Consider the following 21,727-nt stretch of genomic DNA (forward strand, 5'->3'; position numbering starts at 1 on the left):
TGTGCACAGTTGTGCGCATGTGCAGCAGGGATTCTATCAGAGTCGAGCGGATGGAGAACTCGCACCACACATCCACGGAGCCATACAGAGCCGTCCATGCTGCTCAGTGGACCTGGATAGCGCGAACTTACAACCGGAGCTGGTGAATGAAAAGCGCAGGTATGTGTTTCATGGGCGTATTTGCAAGCGAATTGTGTGGACATCATGGTCCTACTGGAGAGAGTGGGGGTCAATTTAACTGCGCGTCTTGAGCTTTAACACAATGAATTAACCTGAACTCTGGAGGCTGCAAGCAACACTCTTTGTGATAGCCTCTCAATGTTTCGGGTCAGTTACATCATTCGCGATGTCGCAGTACGCGCAAACTTGCAGATTGAGGCGTTGTGCCGATTTGAGACAGACTGGTGGGTGAATACGAGGTTTGTAACCCACTTCTCATGGGAAAAGACCCTTCTCTTAAAACCAAGAAGCGGATCTCCATTGTCTCATCTATCGCTACGAGCGCGCGTGTCACGCGTTCACATGCGCAATGAAGGAGTGATGAAAAAAGTAAAGCTAAAAAAGAATAATAGTTATTAAAACAAGTTGTTTTATCATTTTGAATCATTTTCATTATTTATTTGAATATTGAGGGTTATTCTGAGGTATGACGAAATTATGCCTACCTAAAATATTTAGCAACTCAGCCCTGTGCAGTGTTTTAGGGTATATGGTGCCTTAAAATTCCGTCTAGGCAAGCATCTAAAAGGTTTTTGAGACATTATATTGAGCAGCTTTCTTCTCAGAGAAAATTTCTACAGTCCTAACGTTACTCAAACACTGGGGAAACACTGATGGCCTGACTTCAGAAACCCACTACTTGCGTTAAGCTAAATGATGTATCTTCTTGCATTCATGAGAGGAAACCAACACTTTGAACTAACAAATAAAAAGTTCTAAGTTAACTCCACTCCGCTTCACTTGTATATTTGGGTCTGAAACGCCAAAACTAAAATGCTAACTAACTGCATGAAAGTCATTTTTATATAGACAATGGATTCCTTTAAAGAGAATCTGATTTAGTTTATCAGCTTTTTATTGCAGGTCAATGTTGCATCGCTATGATGTTGCATCATGATCTTATTGGTATCATCAAGCTCAAGGTTGAATGTAGGTCACCTCAGATTGAATCACATTGATCCTTACTCAATGTAGGGCTAGCATGGAGAAGAACAATGGCTGGTACAGAGATGTCAGAGAGGTCAGACTGTGTTATGGAGCACAATTGGTTCCACTTAAGACTCTGTGTGGTACAAAATACAGGTATTTGCATGCTAGAAACCTGATATGAATTTGAGTCTATGTGAAGTGGATTCAGGCATAAGATGCGCACCAGTTCCCCTAACCCTGTATCTAAAAACAGTACTTTTCAAAAGAGCAACTTATACATCTTATCAGTAGTTGCGTTCTGATGCAACCTCATGTTCAACTTTTTCCCCCATTGACAGTCTGACGATAATCTCCCATCAATGAAACTGGCTCTGTAATGTTTGCTTTAAAGTCCATCTGACTGGGGTGTTTTTGTGTTGTTTGATGTTCATTTCACTGACGTAACATTCAGCGTGATTTGACGTAAAGTTCAGCAGTCACGTCTGATTTGTAATTCACACAAGGACAAAATTATGTTGAAGTTGTAGAAGGGAGAGGAACGGGTTCAGCAATTCAAAGGGGTCACAAGACCGATGAAGAGCACACAGTTGAATTGATTTGTATAAGGTGCCAAACTCTTCATCTAGCACACAGTTATGGCTATTATGTTTCTTTACAGGTATTGTTTAGTGATGTTTGTTGCTAATACAACCACAAACTAATTATAGTTTCGTCCTATGATAGTTTGGCAGATCTACATGTATAGTGTCACAGGCGGTGTTCAGTAGTGGTTTGTGTGTATGATTATGTGTCCTTGTATAAGGTGGCAATTGAATATGACAGAAAGGTCATTCTATTGTTGGATAGCTATGCTACAAACTCACTGTTGCATGTCAGAGATTTTGACTGTGTCCACTCTTTGAGTCGATGTTTGTGACATTCAGTCTTGGCTGTGGCAGTAAGTATATTGGGTAACTTAAAGGTTGCGGTTTGATGGAAAAAAAAAATTCAAGATGAAATACTTGAGGGATATATTATGAGCTTTAAGACAAGACTCCATGGATTAATTAGAGGGTGAGAAGTCAAGTTGGAGAATGGAAAGCAGGAAATTTGAATGAGAATGGAGGGCAAGGAAGGTGTGTATGGCTTGGGGCAGGTCTGTCTGGCTATTCCACTGTTCTCTTGGTGATAAATGCTATTTCTTTTGAGATGCAAACTCTTGTCAACATCGTTAAAGCAGTGGTTCTCAACCTATCTGACTCTAAACCCCCCCACTATCCCTAACAATAATCGTAAGCCTCATGACTTTTCACATTGTTTGTGATTTACTGGATAAGAGTTTTATACACTTTATTTTAAGGTGTCCTTGTTACAGTGTAGTTATACATTTAAGTACAAGAGTATTATTAATTAACTACATGTACTTACTACATGGTTAGGGTTAGGATTAGGGTTCAGTTTAGGGTTACTTGCAAAATTTTGCATAATTTGTTTATAATATTTTTTACATTATTGTTTACATATTGTATAGTTAGTACATTTAACATAAGTAACAAGGACACATTAAAATAAAGTGTTACCATTTTTTTCCGGTGCATTTTTATGTCATTTCAATTAGAAGAAACTTAAATATTTTCATTCTGTTCCTCACACAAAGCTATTGTATGGCTCAAGAAAACTTGAAATATATCAGGGAGTACTTTTATGGTCTTTGTAGCATTTTTGATTTGAAGTTTAAAGCTTCAGTCCCCATTTATTATCATTGTCAAAGTAATTTTCATATTTGGGTTAAAATATAGCTTTAACTCGCAGCCTCTCCTCACATGTAAACGTTTAGTGTGCATTAGTCAAATGTTTCCTCGTCGGAGTCCTGAGGAGACAGATGTTGTGAAGTCAGAAACCAATGAATGACGGGGGAGTGTTTAAACCCATCTCTCAGGCCTCAAGACTTTGAGAAGGCAAGTGATGTTAATGTCTGTGTATGTGTAAGTGCCTGTTAAATAGATTTTTTTGTGGTTATTCCTTATTTGTTACTGTGTGTTACTTGTTTCACTGTTAATAATTGATCAGGGTCATAAGAACGGTTCTTTGTGAATTAAGTAATTGTGGGCCCACTTTTCCATCAGGTGTTATACAGAGCAGTTAATTGTTTTTAGAACTGTTTTGTGTGTGTGTGTGTGTGTGTGTGTACTTTGGTTGTGTGTATGAATGAATTAAGTCATTACTACTTTGCTGAGAGTGAGAGAAGAGGGACTGTGAAAAATGCCATCTTTCTGACAGACTTTACAAGGTCTTTGGCTTCAATGAACTGTACAACCTGTAGTTCATACACTATAAAATAAATGTCAACAAAACTTTGCAAGTGTAAGTCTGGTTTCTGATCAAAGGCCACACATTATGTAGCAATAAACTGATTTCATGCTTGATTCACTTGTTATTTGTCACATAGAAGTTGGGCGTTCTCTGTCAGATTTCTGGAGAAGAGGAAATGGTGTCAAGATTTCTTCAGGGTTGTTGCAAAAAATATTCCAGAAATGAAAATATGTAATTTTTACTCATGTTGTTATTGCATATTCTTTCTTATGCTTTCCTTTCTAATATGGAGCACCAAAGGAGAAATTTAAATAATGTTCTGGTTGTTCTTTTCTATATAGGCTAATTATATTCTATACATTATTTTCATATAGTATATGAAAATACATACATATATACATATATAAGTCTTCTGAAGCCACACAATACATGATTCGTTCATGAATCAATTATCTCATTAGCCCACTTAAGGGAGAGTATTTTCAATAAATAAAGACTTAAATTTACATATGTTCAACATAAAATTACAGTATGGGTTCAGAAGTCTTGGAATGTAGTGATACTTTAATACTGGTTTTGCTTTTTTGAACCTTCAACACTCCTTTGTGATGATATTATTTGTGTGTGCAAGACACTCATACAGATTTGGAATGACATGAGGATGAGTGTAGTTTAGTCACACTATTTTAATGTTCAATACATCCTTCTCTACTGTCAAATCAATTTTGACATGACGTCTTTAAGCTAAAGGATTGCACTTGAAGGCCTGTGTACGCATTTTCACACTTTTCCCTGACTTTTTGACTAGTAAATGGCTAATCATTAATGCTTGTAAATTCCCAGATCAAGACGTTTCAGGAAACATTCACTTCCTTCTTTTAAAATGCAGCCAGCTGTCATCCATCTATTGTCTTTTTTTAGAGAAGGTCATTAAATTGAGGGTTTACACTACTTATGAACTAAAATAGGCAATACTAGCTTCTGACTTGCTGAATACTGCACAGTCTACTTTGATTTAAATAAAGCAAGTGGTGTCCAGCTAACATCTGGAAAATTAAAATGGTTATTTCACATTGTCTTAACTTTGGGCAGTCCAGTATTGAGTCATATAATGAGTCAAAGACATTGCCCCATCAGGCTGGATGTAAAATACAGTATCCCACACATTTCTGCAAATAGGCTATCTCACTATCTTTCCATAAAGAAAATTATGGAAACTGGTTGAACAGTTGGCATATGTCTATAGTATTCAGAGCTCTAGACAGCTACAATTGGCCATAATTAAACCCTTTATAGTATAAGTGAGTGACTGTGTCATCCATTTTTTTTCTCTTATTTAATCTTCCCAGCCATTTCAGATTGTATACTGTCAGTGGCCTTTTGCGCTGCTGATTATACTTTCCAGGAAGATGCATTTGGTGTTTACAGATGTTTTGATGGTTGAATCAAGGTTGAATTGAAGATTTATTTAGATTCACTACAGCAGTTTATTTAAAATTCTTGGGGTTTTGTTATTCTTTCAAGCATCTCAGAAATGCATACTCATGTCCAGCATATTTAAAGCTTCAGGTTTGATGATGGCTGGGTTTATTCGCTGTGATCTGTTACAGTCAGTGTCAGAGAGGATTGGAAAATCCACTTCTACAAATTTATGTGAACCATTTGGAGTTTGGGCTGAATGTCACCTGCGTAACAGATGAAGGTTATAGATTGGACACAGTGTTTGAAATGTAATTTCTTTCCATCTGATTTAACATCATATACAAATGAACCTTGGCAGATGGATGCTAACTTAAAAGTCCATACATAGTGTTTATGATAGTTGCTCATGTAGATGTCTGGGGATATACAATAGTAGTACTAACATAAAACGCATGCATTAAGTGCCAGTAAGAACAAGGGATTTGCATTGTGGTCATTTTGTATGATACCTATTTAGAATATTAATAAATAATTGACTTTTCACATCAGATCTTTGGATTTGGGTATTGTTGTTAGTCTTTGGTTTATCTACATGGATCGCTGTAGCGGTGATGTAGGCTTCACCATGATGCAGGGTGATTTTGTCCTCTGATGTGCTGAATTCAGGACACAGCAGAAGTGATGGAGGAGGGTATGTGTAAGTATGGGACCCGTGTTCAGTCACATGTAGGTCTCAGAACAGTCGATGATGGCAGACAGCATTTTATGTGCCAAATTAGTTTTATTCCTGTACTCGCATTGATATTCCCTACCCAGCACACATCGAGGTGAATGTCAAATTATATCTGTTGCGTACTGAATAATAATGATTTAAAAAAATGTAAATGGCTTCTTGGAAACAATTCTGATTTGAATGGAAAAGCTGAAATTGCAACACCAAATGTTGTTGAAAATGCCATAGTTACTTTTCAGTTTCAGAAAACAATGTGAAACTCCTTTGAAAATGTGAACAGAAACTGTTACTTTAGTACCTTTTATAAAAATTTTCTTTGATATAAAACAGCACGCATGTGAAATGATCCAGGTTTAATGTAGTTTAATTAATGCTGACTGACTGGTTGACCATCCTGACCTCTCCCTATTTGAGATTTAAACACAACACCTGATCTACACTGAGTGGGTAAGTTTTAATGGACATTTGCTCTCTTTTAGTGCTGATCTCTTGTCAAAAGCACAAGACTGTCATCTCTCAACCTATGACTAGTCAGCATCCTGCAGCTCCTGCAGAAATATTAGGCCATAACCTTTACTGCTGAGAGCCTGACTGATACACACACACACATCCACAATGGAGAGCAGTTCAGGACATCCACAGACTCTCAGGAGACCAGTGAACCAGCAGTCTGTCCAATACTGCTGTCTCTGGAGGAAAGAGTCTCTTCATGGCTTAATTGGGCCATACTGAAGCATGCTGGGAGATTTACAATCAATTTAATATTAGCCTAGTATTCAAAGTCTATAAAAGGAACCCATAACCCATTTAAGAGCGATTAAAACAAGCCGATTTATACATAAATATGGACACGTACATCATATAAATGTTGCAGTAACATTGTGCTGCATTTAAATGCATTTCTGACTTTTGCATTTTGCATGGTGGCTCTTTGGTAACCAGAAGCATTAATCTTTGCTTATGTTTTTGCTAGGCTGTCATACATTTTATTAATGATTTATAAATAACTGCACGCCAGTTAAGCTACACTGCCCTTATGAGGGCATTTGCAAAGTCAGCGGAAAACAAAAACGCTTATTTTAGGTCTTAACACACACACACACACCTTAGTTGTTCCTGTCTCAGATTTCAGCAAGATTAAATGCATACGTTTCTGCAGCATTAAAAGAACAGCAGGTAGGAATGCACAAGTTTTATGTGTGGTGATCTGGCTCCAGCTGATCTGGTATTCTGCTGGGGTTTCAGTTCGAAGTGTGTTAGGAAACAGAGCATTTTAAAGTCCTCAAGTCTGCGGATGTTTCGAAACTTATTGGTTTTGTTAGGTTGTGTAATGGTATCCAAATGAAATCACCAAAAAATCACAAATCAGCAACTTGTGAAGTTAATTGGCAGATTTGCAGACCAATTAGGATTAAGAGGAGGGGTTAATGCATCAAAATAATGCACCAAATAGAGGTTCATCAGTAGTCATCAATAAAACATCACAGGGAAATTGAGAGCCTCGTATCACCACACTCAAGTCTCGATTCTCGGTTTGTTTCCAGAACAATCCAGCTAGTGTGTCTATGAGCTCATCTGACTGCAGATGTTTCTATATTAGACAGCATAAATACAAGAGGATGACATCACATACTGGATTGAGATGGTCACATGCATGTTGACATAAAATCAAAATGTACTCAATTTTCTTAATGCAGGTTTCTGGTCTGTTTGTGAACAATTGTTTGGGCATGTTATTCCAAAGAAACTTGACATTTCTTATGTGATTACCAATTTTCATGCAAAAAATATAATATAAATAGTCAAGTCCTGCCTTTTTCATCATCCCCAGAAGCAAGAAGTTTACAATGGTTTGCAAGTGGCAGTTCACATAGAGTTTAAGATTTTTTTTTTCCTGCTTGTACTTTTTTGGTCCAAAATCCTTACTGGCTCTCACAGTAAATATTTGTGAGAGCCAGTAAGGATTTTATCCTGGGCGCCAGTGGAAGCTGCTCTTTGAAATTGTTGAGTTCAGCGGGAGTTTCTTTCTCAGAACATGAGTGTTCGGGATTTCAGTGTTGGCAGTGATGTAAAATGTGTCCTAATTCTTGAAGAGTGAACAGCTGCTTAGATATTTCAGTGTCTCATAAATCATTTGTTATCTGTGCAACTCTCCAATATTTTGACTGTGTAAAACATCACATTGATGCTCTTATAAGAACATTATGTGCCCTAATATCAGAAGAGAGACATGCCTTTTACGTAATTCCAAGTTGTTGGTCAATTTTGATGTCAGTCAGGTGGTCTGACACTAGAGGTTCTAGCTGTGTCTGGCGGCATGACAAAAGCTGTGCTCTCTACTAAAACAAAATGTGCTGATCGTTTTTCCAAATACAGATGTATCTATACTTTGCTTTCTCTAATATTTGTACTGGCTTAACATGCAGTAACAGGGTTAGTCTCAGTTCATCTCTCTTGAACTTTTGGCAACTAATCAGCACACGTTCTTTAGCACCAGCTCACATCAAACCTCACCGCACTATTTATGCCAACAAACACTGCTCACTACGCTAGATTTCACCAACAATTACCCAAAACTGCTGAATCTCTCTTGAATGGCAGGGGTGTGTTGTACACTGTCATGCTTTTAGTTTTTTTCAGACATGCATCAGCAAGCCTTGACAATTCCCATGATTCTGCAAATACCATATGGCCTTATTCTTAAACCGGTTTAACACAGAATGAAACTATGTTGTCATGGGCTACGTTGTCAGACATAAACTATATTATTTTCCATTTCCCCCAGGGCTGGGCGATGGGGCCAAAAATTATCATGATAAAAAGTTTTCATTTCCATCGATCACGATAAATTTCAAATCTTTATTTATTTCAAGTTTAAGGCAGATTTTTGCTCCTAAGTGAAAGTTGTAGAAACCAAATTATTAACTGCAGTTTAAACCAGGGGTTTTCAAACCGTGGGTCGCAGAGTGGGATAAGGTGGCTCACACAAAGTCGCTTGGCTGCTGCTAAATTTGCTTTAAATGGCGCACACTCTCACATAGTTATAGGGCTGCACTATATACCAACAGTAATTACGAATTGCTATATTCTTAGTGCAATTAAGGCCGTGATTTAAAACATGCGTGGCGTGTTTTGAAGCGCGGGCGCATAAGCTGTAATAACAGTGAGGGTCCCAGAGCAACATCATTATTAAAAGGCTCGGTCTGGGTTATTAAGAAGAAGAAACTCACTCACTTCACTGTGCTGTATTCTGCATGAGATTGCACACACCGGAAAATTCAAATGTTACGAAAACTGTGTCAGGGAGGCTATGTTCATTCATTTCTATTGTCTGTTTGAACTCGGCGCTGTTTTCGGTCTTTCATATGCATTTGGCTACCTACCAATAAGGAAATGGTCTGTAAGAAGCATTTCACATCTATGGGGTGAGCGTTAATTGTAACACTACATGATTTAAACATTTCTACACGCTAGAAAATTTACAAAATTTCCTATTATTTCTTTGCTATATCATCACTATATAGATTAAAAAAAAGTGCCAAATTTCAAAAATCTTTTGAAGATATTGCTGAACCATTGCAAAAGTAAATTTATCTCTCTGAAGTAAATTGTGTTTATCTAAAATGAGAGATTTGTTTATTATTTCTACAATTATTTCACAAATTATTTTAATCTCCAAACTGTTTTAGATCGTTCTGCTTCGCTTCTTATGCTTTGCTAAAAAAATCAAATGTGTTGGGTTGTGCTGTAACAATCTCATTTTTATAAGGTGAAATATAAGCTTTATTAAAATGAACTGTTGCTCTTCCATAGTATCATACATTTAGATCATGATGAAGATGACCAGAGTTATAAAACACGCACATAGCACCTCAATACCATGGTAGAAATGTAATTAGGTATTTGTATGAATAACAGTAGTCTAAATACATTTAGTATGAATGCACAGCTATTGGCGTGCTTGGGTAAGATCTGCCTGAAGCAACAGTGAGAGGACTTAATTAAAATTGGAGCGGTTACCCCCATCTGTTTTATCCTTTCTGATATACAACCCTTTCTCCTCTCTGAGGCACTTAGAGTGATTTAGCGTCCACCTTCTCAAATACACATACCAGCCTGAGAACATGACTTTCATGCTTAAATGAATGTTTTCTGTGCTCTGGAGCCTAAGGGACTCTGTTCACTGGAATTAAAGACTGTGTGTGAAGGCATCTGAGCCTATTCCCTATATTACTTGTGGGGGAAAGGACGTTTGATGTGTCTAGGTCTTGTTTGTGTATTTTGACATCAGCTCAGTTAAATAGTAACTGACTAAAGCAGTTACATTCAAACTACAAACTGTTTACACAGTGTTTGTGTTCACGCTTTGTTCATTCACATGCTGTGTGCTTGCTCTGTCTGCGTGGATAACTTTCCCTGAATTGGATCTCATCCAGTGTGGACTAGTATCTGACACAGTTCACAGGGTTGAGAGATACTGTGTGAATCTTCTTTTTCAGTCGGTGCTTGTGTGCGTTCTGCTCTAAATTATTTTCTTTTTCTTCTCACAGACTGATCCAGTGTGCTTGAAGCTCAGCTGATCCATCTCCTCTTCGTCGTCGTCAGCGTGTGCTTGTGAAGATGCCACCAGCGACAGGAGGGCCGGTGGGCTACACTCCTCCAGAGGGAGGCTGGGGCTGGGCAGTGGTGGTAGGGGCCTTTATCAGCATTGGCTTCTCCTATGCCTTCCCCAAGTCCATCACGGTGTTCTTCAAAGAGATCGAGGTGATCTTCAATGCCACCAGCAGCCAAGTGTCATGGATCTCATCGATTATGCTGGCTGTCATGTATGCAGGAGGTCAGTTCCATTTACTGCTGTCACTTCTGTCCATCCTGGTACTTACTGTACTCATTTATCTCTCTGTGAGTATTAAATTGAGAATTTTAGTTTTTTATTTATTTTGCAAATTACTCATAAAAATACTTTCCTACACCCCTATGGGATAATTTATTACAGTGATAATCAGTGTTTGGATAAGTAGGAAAAAATACATCTAAAAGGGGTTGAAAAGATTATTTTTAGTTTACAAAAACTCTCTTAAATAATGTCTATTTAATCGTGCATATTTAATAACGTATTTTTGTCTCAAAAACTTGTGATTTATTAATTGTATCATGTCATTTTCTAGCACATTTCTCTTCCTGTCATAATTGAAAATCATCCAGTTGGTGTGGCCAATTGAAGTTCACACATTAAAAGGGGCCAAATTGTAGTTTATGTGACATCATATCCTTATTCGACATCACATCCTCATCCTTATGTGCACCTAGAGGGCAAAACAAGGTTTTGTACAAAGTACTAATGTACTAAAACCAAATACAATACACAGCTTATTAATAAAACATACTATGTACTGTACAGAAAAGCCAATAAACCCAATGAACGCGATGAGCAAACATTTCATGTTAAGCATTTTCAAATAGAAAACCATAACAGAATTAATTTGCAATTTAGTGCATTGCATTCATATTCTGGGGTCATCTGCTCGCCTGTACTGTATAGCGTATGCATCATCAGTAAAGTGTATGCTGTGTGGCGTTAGTACATTATGCCACTTTAAGCATATTTAATTTCACGTATATTTCTTTTAAGAGATTATCTAAATATTTATGGTTTGAAATGGATGGAAAATTCATTGAATTTTCCTGTGCTGCAGAGTGCCCTCTGGGTCTCCGTGCCCGTCACATGACTGAAAACTGTGAATTGTTAAATTCTGTATTTGGGTACCACTCTCTATGTAGATGTTTTATTTGTGTTGGGGTTGTGTTCTGGTTGAGTGAAATAAGGTCAGAACTGAAACACAGCTGTGTGTTTAAACCCTGACACACTTTTTGCTACTGCTGTGCATCTGTTTGTTTGCTTGAATTTCTACAAGTCTTCCTTTTATCAAGCTGGTTTGGTAGAGGCATGTTTAAACTGGTTTTCTAACTTGATGTTCTTCCAGGTAATCACCCAGAGTGCTATGCTAATCAGATGGTTAAAACACACTTCTTTACTTCTGTGTAGTTAATTGCATGAAGGGAATGCCGGGAAGAGTTTTTGGTTTGAAGATTTGCTGTGTCACTTGATGCCACACTAGGGAGGAGACAAACACGAACATCTAGTATGACTAATATTTGCAGTAAACTACCACGTAAGAACATTCGGGTGAGGATGGTGTTGACTGATGATGTCACTTCCTGAAAGAGAACGTGCCTGTGGTTTCCATTTACTGACTTCATTATGTTCATGTGACTCTGCACGTAGCCTGAACTCAACAGAGAGGCTCTTCCAGGCACCTATAACCTGAGAAAGGCAGAGAGCGAGAGTGAGCAAACGAGATTTTTGTTTTTTTTTCACCAGTTAAATGTGCATATCTTTGAAAGGAAAAGTGTAGTAAATGTTAGGCAAATGTGCTGTAACCTGGCGAATTAATGAATCGTTTTCTCTTTAAGAATATGAACAACAGGATAACAGAATATGATTTTACTTCTATAAAGTTCAGGTTCAGTTTTTATCCAGCAAGGATGCATTAAATTGATCAAAAGTGACAGCAAAGACATTTATAATATCAAGAATTATATTTCAATGCTGTTCTTTTGAACTTTGATAATATTGAATATTTCTTGAGCACCAAATCAGCACATTAGAATGATTTCTGAAAGATCATGTCACACTGAAGACTGGAGTAATGGCTGCTGAAAATTCAGCTTTGCCAGCACTTATAAATTACATTTTTAAACATATTAATAGAGTCATTTTAAATTGTAATGGTATTTAACAACATAACTGTTTACACTTGATTTTTGAATGAAATGTACCCTTGGTGAACATAAGAGACTTCTGACCCCAAAATTTTGAACAGTAGTATTGTCTGCCTTTTATTAAAAAAAAATGATATTAATTAAACATTTAAAATACACTGCCTTGACATGGAGCTTCTAATTGAAAAATTGTAGTAATGTGAAACTGTCAAAAATAAGTTACATCTTTCATTTGACCAAGAGGTCAGTCTGTGACCTTTAGACCCTTTATTGGTCAAACACTTTGTTGCTGTAGAATTTGCAGGTGAGAGTTCACCAAACTTAAGCAAAATTAGATCAATACCAGGGATGAGTCAGTACCAGGGATTCCCAAACTTTTTTGTCTGCTGAACCCTTTTGACCTAAAATATACTTTACTCCCCATTTTATGTTTCACGAGTTCGCACTAACATATAATATGATTGAGCAATTAGTAAGCATATTTGGCGTGCTGTCTGGAGGGAGGGCTCCGAGCTCGGGATGGAGCCCGAACCCGGAGAACTCCCCCCTCATCCCAAGAATGGGATGAAATTTCAATTGGAGTGGGGAGTTGGGGTGGAGGCGGGATGCTGGAAAACTGTCATAGAACAGAGGTGAGTTGGCTGTGTATATATACACCTGATGTGCTTGTTAAGGTGATTAGCTGACGAGCTGCACCTGGGCCAGACTGATTATCTGATCGTGCTCCTCCCGAACCTTGTTAATAAAACATCATTAATATTTAAATGTAACAACATATTGTTACACAATTTAATGGTTTGCTTTTCATAAACTCCCAAACCCCCCCCCCCCCCCCCCCCCCCCCCACCCCATGACCTTCCCTGATAAACCCTTTGGGAAATCATGTTCCAAGATCCAGATCCAGAATAATTCTGAGCGAGATGTCCTGGACACTTCCCACAGACGCGTGTGTTCTCACCCGTTTCCCTTGGCTCATGTCAGCACCGATTTGAAGTTATGCCATATAATATCTCCATGTGATCTGTGCCCACATCCCTGGCTGTTTTCAGCCTTACAAAGCATTAGATTTTTCTCCAATGTTGGGGACTCCCACTGCTGCTCCTGTAAGTTGTGCATTTTAAATTCTCTTCATAAAAGTACAAGCAGCTCTCAGACTGAATATCTAAAACCTATCCTCTGCTGACTCTCACGTCTCTCTGAACCAGTTTATATAATCGTGTATGTGTGTATTTGAATCACTGTTGTCTTTGTTTCTTTTTTTGGGCTGGAAAGGATGGCCCGTTTGGTGCTACACAAAGCCTGTCAGAATAAATTAATTTGAGGAATGTGACTGGGGGACGGACAAATTGCTTTGAACTCTGATTGGCTACGTGAAACATACGAGAGAGTTTCTCCTCCTGATGATAGATTAGCTTTTATGGTGAGCCGGCACGTGCAGAGTTTGTAGATATTTCATTTTGTAAACATATAAAGAGTTTAACATTTTTGGTGTCCATGCATTTCTGTACACTATTCATCAAGCCTTTTGTAAAGCTACCTGACATGTAAGCATTAGCTGGGGTTATATGTACACAGTACTATTTGCTATGACGTTTTTATGGCGTTTGCACTAGATTCTTCTGCACCATGTTTCAGGTTCTCTCAATAACACTGTGAAAGATTTGTCTAATGTAGGTTTGGTTATTATAGGAACCGTGCCAAACATCACTGCGTCTTTTCTGTGTTTATCATTTAAAAGTTTTAGTTACCATGTTGAACAAACAACTACTTTTTAAAGGCTGTGGTGTCTGGCCTTGTAAGTGAAGTTATTCAACTGTGATGCTGCTCTAAATGGGGCCTTTCACAAGAAAAGCAGAGCACTGACCAAGCTCTTTATTTATTCACCAAGAAAGCCGGCCTCTTTCTTTTTGTTTTTTAGTATACATTACCTACATTTATTACTGCCACAATACAGCTCAGGAGTAAATAAATACTATATTTTTAAGTATTTCATTAGTATAGCTTGCAGTTGTGTATTTGTGAGGGAACTTCCAGTAATTCTGTCAAGTAAAGGTGGTGTCATATAAGGCTGCTCGTTTGGTCTGATTTGCAGAATGTTGGAGCTGAGTTAACTGAAATGAACACTGGTCTGCCACACACTGAGACACACAGAAATAGTTCCTGTTCTGGTTGCTGGAGGTCAGCTTCATTCTGCTGATTAAGATTTTCTCCTTCACAGCACCTCAGTTGATCACATGTCATGTAGTGAAGTGTGTGCATATGGTGTCACAGTTTCCTTCCTCTGAATCGTCTCCTATGTCCTCCTGCAGTCCAAGTGGTGTGAATGACTGCTGTTCTGATGCTCTCTTGTGGTGGAACTGTATGATTGCAACATTAAAAGTGTACGAAATGCGGCCTCCCTTACGAAAATTAACCATGGTTTTATTATAGTAAAAGTGAAATAATATAACCTTTTATTTTTACCAGTTGTGTAAACAGTTTTACCACAAATACCATGGTTAAACCTTTGTTAGTTTAGCAAAAACATGGTTACAATTTCTTTTAGCTATAGTAAAGTTTTTTTTTTTTTTCGTTTTATTTGTCCTAAAACCATCATTCATTTTTTGTTTAAGGGCTGAAAGAGATTTTTCTTTTTCAGGTAAAATTTTGATTTGTCCGCATCAGGAAGACAAAATAAATATTATATGAGCTGTTTTATATTCTAGTTATTTGATTAAGAGACTATTTTTGCAACCATGTGTGGTGTGTTTCTATATGTGTGGTTTTGCCTTTTCCATTTTTTTTTTTTTTTTATTATACTTTTTAAAACTTTTTTTAAAATGTAGAAATTATAATTATTTAATTTCAAATTTTTTATAGGTTTAGCTTTTTGTTTTTACTCTGTTTAATCCAACTGTTTTTACTCAAGTTGATGAGTTTTGAAAAACTACATATCAAATGAACAGAATATAAAACAATTACAAATTTGTTTCTTTTTTTTCTATATTTTATTACATTTATTTTGCTGCTTTTTAAACATTGGGTAAATGTATTCAATTGATATTTTATATATATATATATATATATATATATATATATATATATATATATATATATATATATATATATATATATATACATACACACACACACACACACATACAACGGTAACAAGGTTACAAATTTAGCTTTAATTTAGCCAGTGTAGGTTTTTGTTTTTTTTAACCCACCTGTTTTCTCTAAGGTTTAAGTTTTGTAAACCTCATAACAGAAGAATAGAATATAAAACATTATTTACAAAATTATTTTAGTTTTATTTAATGTTTTCTTTATTTTTTATGTAATATTTTCTTTATTTTAGCTATTTTCTAACAAAAAATATTAAACATCAACATTACAATGTATAAACCATTTAATTCGTTAATTTATTTATTTACTTAACATGTTTTCTCTCAACAGGACCAATCAGCAGTATTATGGTAAATAAGTTTGGTAGTCGGCCAATCATGATGGCTGGGGGCTGTCTGTCTGGCGCAGGGTTAGTTGCCGCATCCTTCTGTAACACAGTGGAGGGTCTGTATTTCTGTGTGGGAGTTATAGGCGGTAAGTACACTGAATGACACTGATCATTACTATTCAGAGACCTAAAGACCGAGTGAGTACAAATAAATAATCAAATAATCTTCTCTCATCTGTTTCTAGGCCTGGGTTTGGCTTTTAATCTGAATCCAGCATTGACCATGATTGGCAAATACTTCTACAAGCGCCGGCCAATAGCTAATGGCATCGCGATGGCAGGCAGCCCAGTGTTCTTGTCCACCCTTGCCCCGTTGAACAGCTGGCTGTTTGATCAATTTGGGTGGAGGGGCAGCTTCCTCATTCTGGGTGGAGCTTTGCTGAACTGCTGCGTTGCGGGGTCGCTAATGCGGCCCATTGGACCAAAACCACAGCCTGCCAATCCAAAAGAGGATGGCGAGCCCAAACATCAAGAGAAAAAGACATGCCTGCAGACCGTCAACAGCTTCCTGGATCTGACCCTGTTCACTCATCGAGGCTTCCTGCTGTACCTGCTCGGAAACGTCATCATGTTCTTTGGCCTCTTCACGCCTCTTGTGTTCCTCAGTAACTATGCGAAGAGTAAAGAGATTTCCAAGGATAAGGCTGCGTTCTTGTTGTCCATCCTGGCCTTCACCGACATGATTGCTCGGCCGTCCATGGGCCTGGTGGCCAACACTCGCTGGGTCCGTCCACGCATCCAGTACTTCTTCGCCGCATCTGTGCTGTATAATGGTGTCTGCCACTTGTTGGCACCACTCTCCACAGATTACGTGGGTTTTGCCATTTATGCAGTGTTTTTCGGTGTGGCATTCGGCTGGCTGAGTTCCGTGCTGTTTGAGACTCTCATGGACCTGGTGGGTGCTCAGAGGTTCTCCAGTGCTGTGGGGTTGGTGACCATCGTGGAGTGTGGGCCTGTGCTGCTGGGGCCTCCGATACTGGGTAAGGCTGAGTGGACACAGAAATGGCAATGTACACACCCTCATGTCATTTCAAAACAGTGCCATGTTTTTCTTCTGTGAAATAATATTTAAGAATGTTGGTAAGCAAACAGTTTTAGTTAGCATTAAACATTCTATGTTCCACAGAAAAAAGTGAGGGTACAATTTTTGGGTGAACCATCCCTTTAACACTTAGTTTTATTAAATGTTGACACACCTTTAAATTAATATATAAAGTGCTTGAATGTGCTGTTTAATTGTATTATGATTAATAAATTCATTCATTTTAATTAGTAACATTTTAGTTGAACGTGAGCATTTTAAGAATACATTTTATATTTTTTTAATAAAAATGTGAATATACAATGAAATATTTAAATTAAATAATATAGTTTAAAAAGTCATATTAATTCATTCATAATAATTAATGTGTAAAAATGCTTGAATATTTGGTTTAATTTTACGTTCTCATCAACAAATTTTTTTTATCATGATTTTACATGACAAAATATTGTCTAAATTTTAAAATAAAATAAAAATAAAAGTATATTTTTGTCAAACATATTGATGTATAAAATTAATTACTATTATATTAATATTATTAATGTTGAATAATACAAAAGAATCTTAAATATTTAGTTTCATTTTACATTCTCATCAGCTAAAAAGTTACTTCTAAAATTAATGAATATGACATGCCAGTATTGACAGTATGTTTTAAACACAATATTAATATAGAAATACATATTAAAAATGAAAGATAATAAATATCTTTAAAAATGATGATTATTAAAATGATGTAAAATACTTGAATATTTTATGTAAAATGCTTGAATACAAAAACAAATAATATTGACTAAATGTAAAGAATACTTTTATTAAAAATATAAATGCATAAGATTTAATATAAAATACATAGTATATAATTTTAACATTAACTAATGTTATTTACATTATGTATTATGTACATATTATGTTACTAAAAATGAGTATGGCTTAAAGTTTTTTTTTTTTTTTTTTTTTTTTTTTTTTTTTTATCAGAATTAAAATACTAAAAATAAAAAGTTAAAAAGGGCACTTCTTTGGCTCTGTGACGCCATCTAAACGTTGCTGTTTGTTTGAGAATGCCGACCAGTTTGTCATGGCATTAGCTCAACCAATGGTGTGAGATTGGGGATGGACTTTTCAGCTTTAATTACATAAATCACTGAACATTATAGCACATTCTGTTCCAGTTAGTGTGTAAAAGAGCCTGAGAAACCCGTTTTTCCATTTCTTCTCTTGCAGGAAAACTCAATGATGATTACGGTGATTATAAATACACATATCAGGCTTGTGGAATCATCCTGGTGATTGCCAGCATATTCTTGTTCGTGGGAATGGGAATCAACTACCATCTGGTGGACAAAGAGAAGAGGGAGGAGGAGAAAAGAGCTAAACAGGAAGAGAAGGATGCAGAGACGAATGTAGACAATGCCCTGATCGAGAAGGCAAAGGAGGTGGATGGAGACACATGGGATGCATGAGCTGACATTGCCAAATGGAGGAAACAATATGTGCACAAAAACCAACAATCCGCGTCTTCCGGTTTTGACCGTCCAAAATGATAAACGCAAATCATTTCCCCTCTAATGCATCACTTTATTGATTCAGTGAGTGTATAAAACAGAACAAAGGACTGTGATGCCAAGAAATTCTCCTTTATGCAATCCCACACACGTCTCAAATGTTACTGTCATTCTCCCAACTTTCATACGGGAGTGTCTCCATACCTTAATGTCACAATTCTCCTTTTTTTAGTATATATTATAACCATTATGAGAGCATTCCTAGTTTTTGACGCCAGAATAATGCAGTTTATACACCTTTAAATGAAACCACAAAATGCACATTTCAACATTTTTAATGAGAATTATGATGTGTGACATTTAAGGTAACACGCACACAGAAATTGTCAGTGAAAGACATGGAATCAGAATGAGCTTTATTGGCCAAGTATGTTTACACACATGAGGAATTTGTTTTAGTGACAGAAGCTCCACGGTGCAACAGAGAGACAGCAACAGGACAGGACACCGATAATAAAGAATAATACTCTTTCATCTTAGAAATATAGTGTTTTTTGACTAAAGGTCATTATTATATGTAGGATACACTTTTTTTCCTCTTGAAGTTGAGCTTGAAGTTTTTTTTGTTTAGTATGTGTATGTAGTCTTCCCTGTTCTGATTGGCTGGAAGTGCCAGGCATTGCTAGACTGCCATATAAAGGCAAAACGCAGAAATTATGTCAAGACAGTTTTTGGATTGATTTGATATCAGCTTTTGTGCTCTGATTATTTAGTAAATCCCTTCTGTCACTGGACTCGAATTCACTCATGAAATAGGCCAAAATGTGTAATTACTGTGTTTTGCCTCTGCATGGCAGAAGAATTCACGGTTTGTTTCCAAGTGCTGTTTAATGTATTTTTTGACAGGCTGCTTCCTTCTCTGGTAATCTCATGATCTCACTTTGGTTATCAAACTCTACTCTCTGTACTGTAACCACGAAGATTTCTGTGATTACCATTTTTAGGAACTACAGCAGACACAATATCGCAAAGGTCTTGTTTTTGTCTGAGGCAGTTCTCACTTCTTCACATGAAAAGACTGCTAGAGATGTGCTTCAGCTTTTATTTTGAATTTGGCATTAATGAAGATGATGAGTTTCACTAGGGTACATTTAAATAGGGGATCCATTTACAAGTGTGTGTTCACTTGCTTTTTTGACCACGTTGTTTTGAAATGTCTAGAAACTTTTAATTATGGTTGCCAACCGAACCTGTGCCTTGATTAGGTGCCTTTCTATCTACATACACGTTTTATTTGTATTTAACAGCCATACGTGTAACAATACTAACAACTGACCCTTTTTGACAGAGCTTTTCGCAATGTCAAAAGGATGTGTAGTGATTTTAATTTGCTAGTCTGATATTAATTAGCTTTTTGTGTCATATTAAGGAAGAGTAAAGACGACTTCATTTCAACTTCTGCTAGTGTTAACCCGCACTCACTAAGGTGCTCTTTTGTTTTTTTACAAACTGAAATAGGTGAAGGAATATTCTCGAAGTTTCTCAAGCCATTTTCTTCCTTCTGCTTTTTAGATTCGCTAAACATGTGAAAAACAACACGACTCTCAGGTCTGCGAAAATAACCAGATTTAGCAGATCTCTAACATATCAGTGACCGTTTTGGCTCTCTAAAGCGAGTCAATTTCAGGTGAAAACATTGACACAAAGGGAGGAAACACCACCACTTGCTGGCTGCTGTGATTCATTGCGACACTGCAGTCAAATAGCGGGTGAATCAAATATGTGGTTTCTGTGTAGTATTTTTTTTTTTGTTTTGTTTTTTTTTAGAAACTTTTGTTTCAACAAAGTAGTAAATCTGTTGTAGTGTCGTTGTTTAGTCACAGCAGATGTCAATTTTTGTATCGTGCACTTTAGGTACATTTAAGTTGAAATTCATACTCTTGGGTTCTTGGTGTAAGACAATTTATTTTACTTTTTTTTTTTTTTTTTTAGAGTAGAAATGTATCAGTGTGGGTCCTTAGGGATGTGCGCTTGTACACAGTTCTCTGGTAATGTAATCTCAGAGCTCGCCTGAATAATAGCAGCTGTGAGACAAAAAGCAGAAGGAGAATCAGAGCAGTGTTAACGACTCGTTTTCAGTATCTCAGATAAGATCCGTATCGCTGCTCAGACTGCACTTCTGTTTACAGGATCAGGATCTGTGTGTGCAGGTGGATTTCTTATTAGTGTTGGTAATTGTGTGACGGAAAAATACTGCTGTATAGAGAAAATGGACCACCCTGAGAAAATGCATTGTAAAGGGTAAATCTTTTACTCTTCTCTTCTCATTTTTCCATCGTTGTATTAATTGTGGGTAGACGTAACAGAAGTAACACTAACAAGCTTGCTTTTAAAATGTCTCCTGTCAGAAAGATAATTGACTGAGGTGAAGAGAGACAGGGGTAGGAAGTGTTTGTGTGTGTGTGTGTGTGTGCACAGAGATTCCATGCAAACTCACGATTTCATGATTAATTTAGGAGAGTGGGTAGAGTCTGGCCCTTATGAGGTATTCAGGGCAAAGGAAAAATAATTATATTTTTAGGTATTTTAAACAATATCACGTGTGAAATTTTGTATGTTTTTTTGTGTGGATGAATAAATCAATAAACTTTTTTTTTTTTTGTTATTGGAAAGGAGTTATTACTGTGAGTGAAATATATAAATTCTGATAAAATAATCATTCAGGCTGTGTGCACCATGATGGGACTGACTAGATATAAAACAAATTTATGACAAAAACCTACTCTGATAAATATTCACTAAAGTTAGTTTCTACCTTTAAGTCTTACAGAACTTTATTCAATATTTTCATCATTATTTCCCTGGGGGAACAAATGCATGCCTAATGATAATAAGGCATGTTGTCACTGTATGGGGTAAGTTGTCACATTAAAATGTGGCAATCAACCTTTCAGCTAAACTTTATTAATATCGCAATTATGAAAATATAAAGGCCACTGAACTGTAGTATGTTATTTATGGTATCACTATTTATAATACTAATGTGTTTATTTTAAATGCATCTGCTTATATTCTCATTTGCAAGTTGCTTTGATTAAAGCATCTGAATAAATGTAAACTTTGAATATTTATAATGTTTGACAACTTGCCCTAGCATGCCTGAAAACTGTTCAGTCTTTGGGTTACCTTCAGATAGATATATATGAAAAATAAAATCACTGTTTATAATAATAATATGTTTAATTTATATAGCGCCTTTCCCAGGCTCAAGGACGCTCCACAGGTACACCAATACAACAAATACT

The 21,727-nt window shown here is 36.7% G+C and overlaps 1 protein-coding gene across 1 annotated transcript; it reads left to right on the plus strand.

Moving 5' to 3' along the window:
* The first annotated feature begins 23 nt into the window (after nt 1-23).
* Nucleotides 24-21,097, plus strand: LOC306848446 (monocarboxylate transporter 1-like). The gene is made up of 5 exons (XM_079382999.1): nt 24-159; nt 10,147-10,433; nt 15,818-15,961; nt 16,061-16,855; nt 18,142-21,097. Exons 2-5 carry the CDS (start codon nt 10,217-10,219, stop codon nt 18,378-18,380), a joined length of 1,395 nt encoding a protein of 464 aa, XP_079239125.1. The 5' UTR covers nt 24-159; nt 10,147-10,216; the 3' UTR covers nt 18,381-21,097.
* Nucleotides 21,098-21,727: the final 630 nt, after the last annotated feature.

Source organism: Barbus barbus (genome assembly GCF_936440315.1).
Source record: "Barbus barbus genome assembly, chromosome: 28".
Taxonomy (NCBI): Eukaryota; Metazoa; Chordata; class Actinopteri; order Cypriniformes; family Cyprinidae; genus Barbus; species Barbus barbus.

Coding starts and splice junctions, on each gene's coding strand:
- LOC306848446 (XM_079382999.1), top strand. CDS start 10,217: ATGCCACCAGCGACAGGAGGGCCGGTGGGCTACACTCCTCCAGAGGGA. Junction 10,434..15,817: donor GGCTGTCATGTATGCAGGAG/GTCAGTTCCATT, acceptor TTCTCTCAACAG/GACCAATCAGCAGTATTATG. Junction 15,962..16,060: donor CTGTGTGGGAGTTATAGGCG/GTAAGTACACTG, acceptor ATCTGTTTCTAG/GCCTGGGTTTGGCTTTTAAT.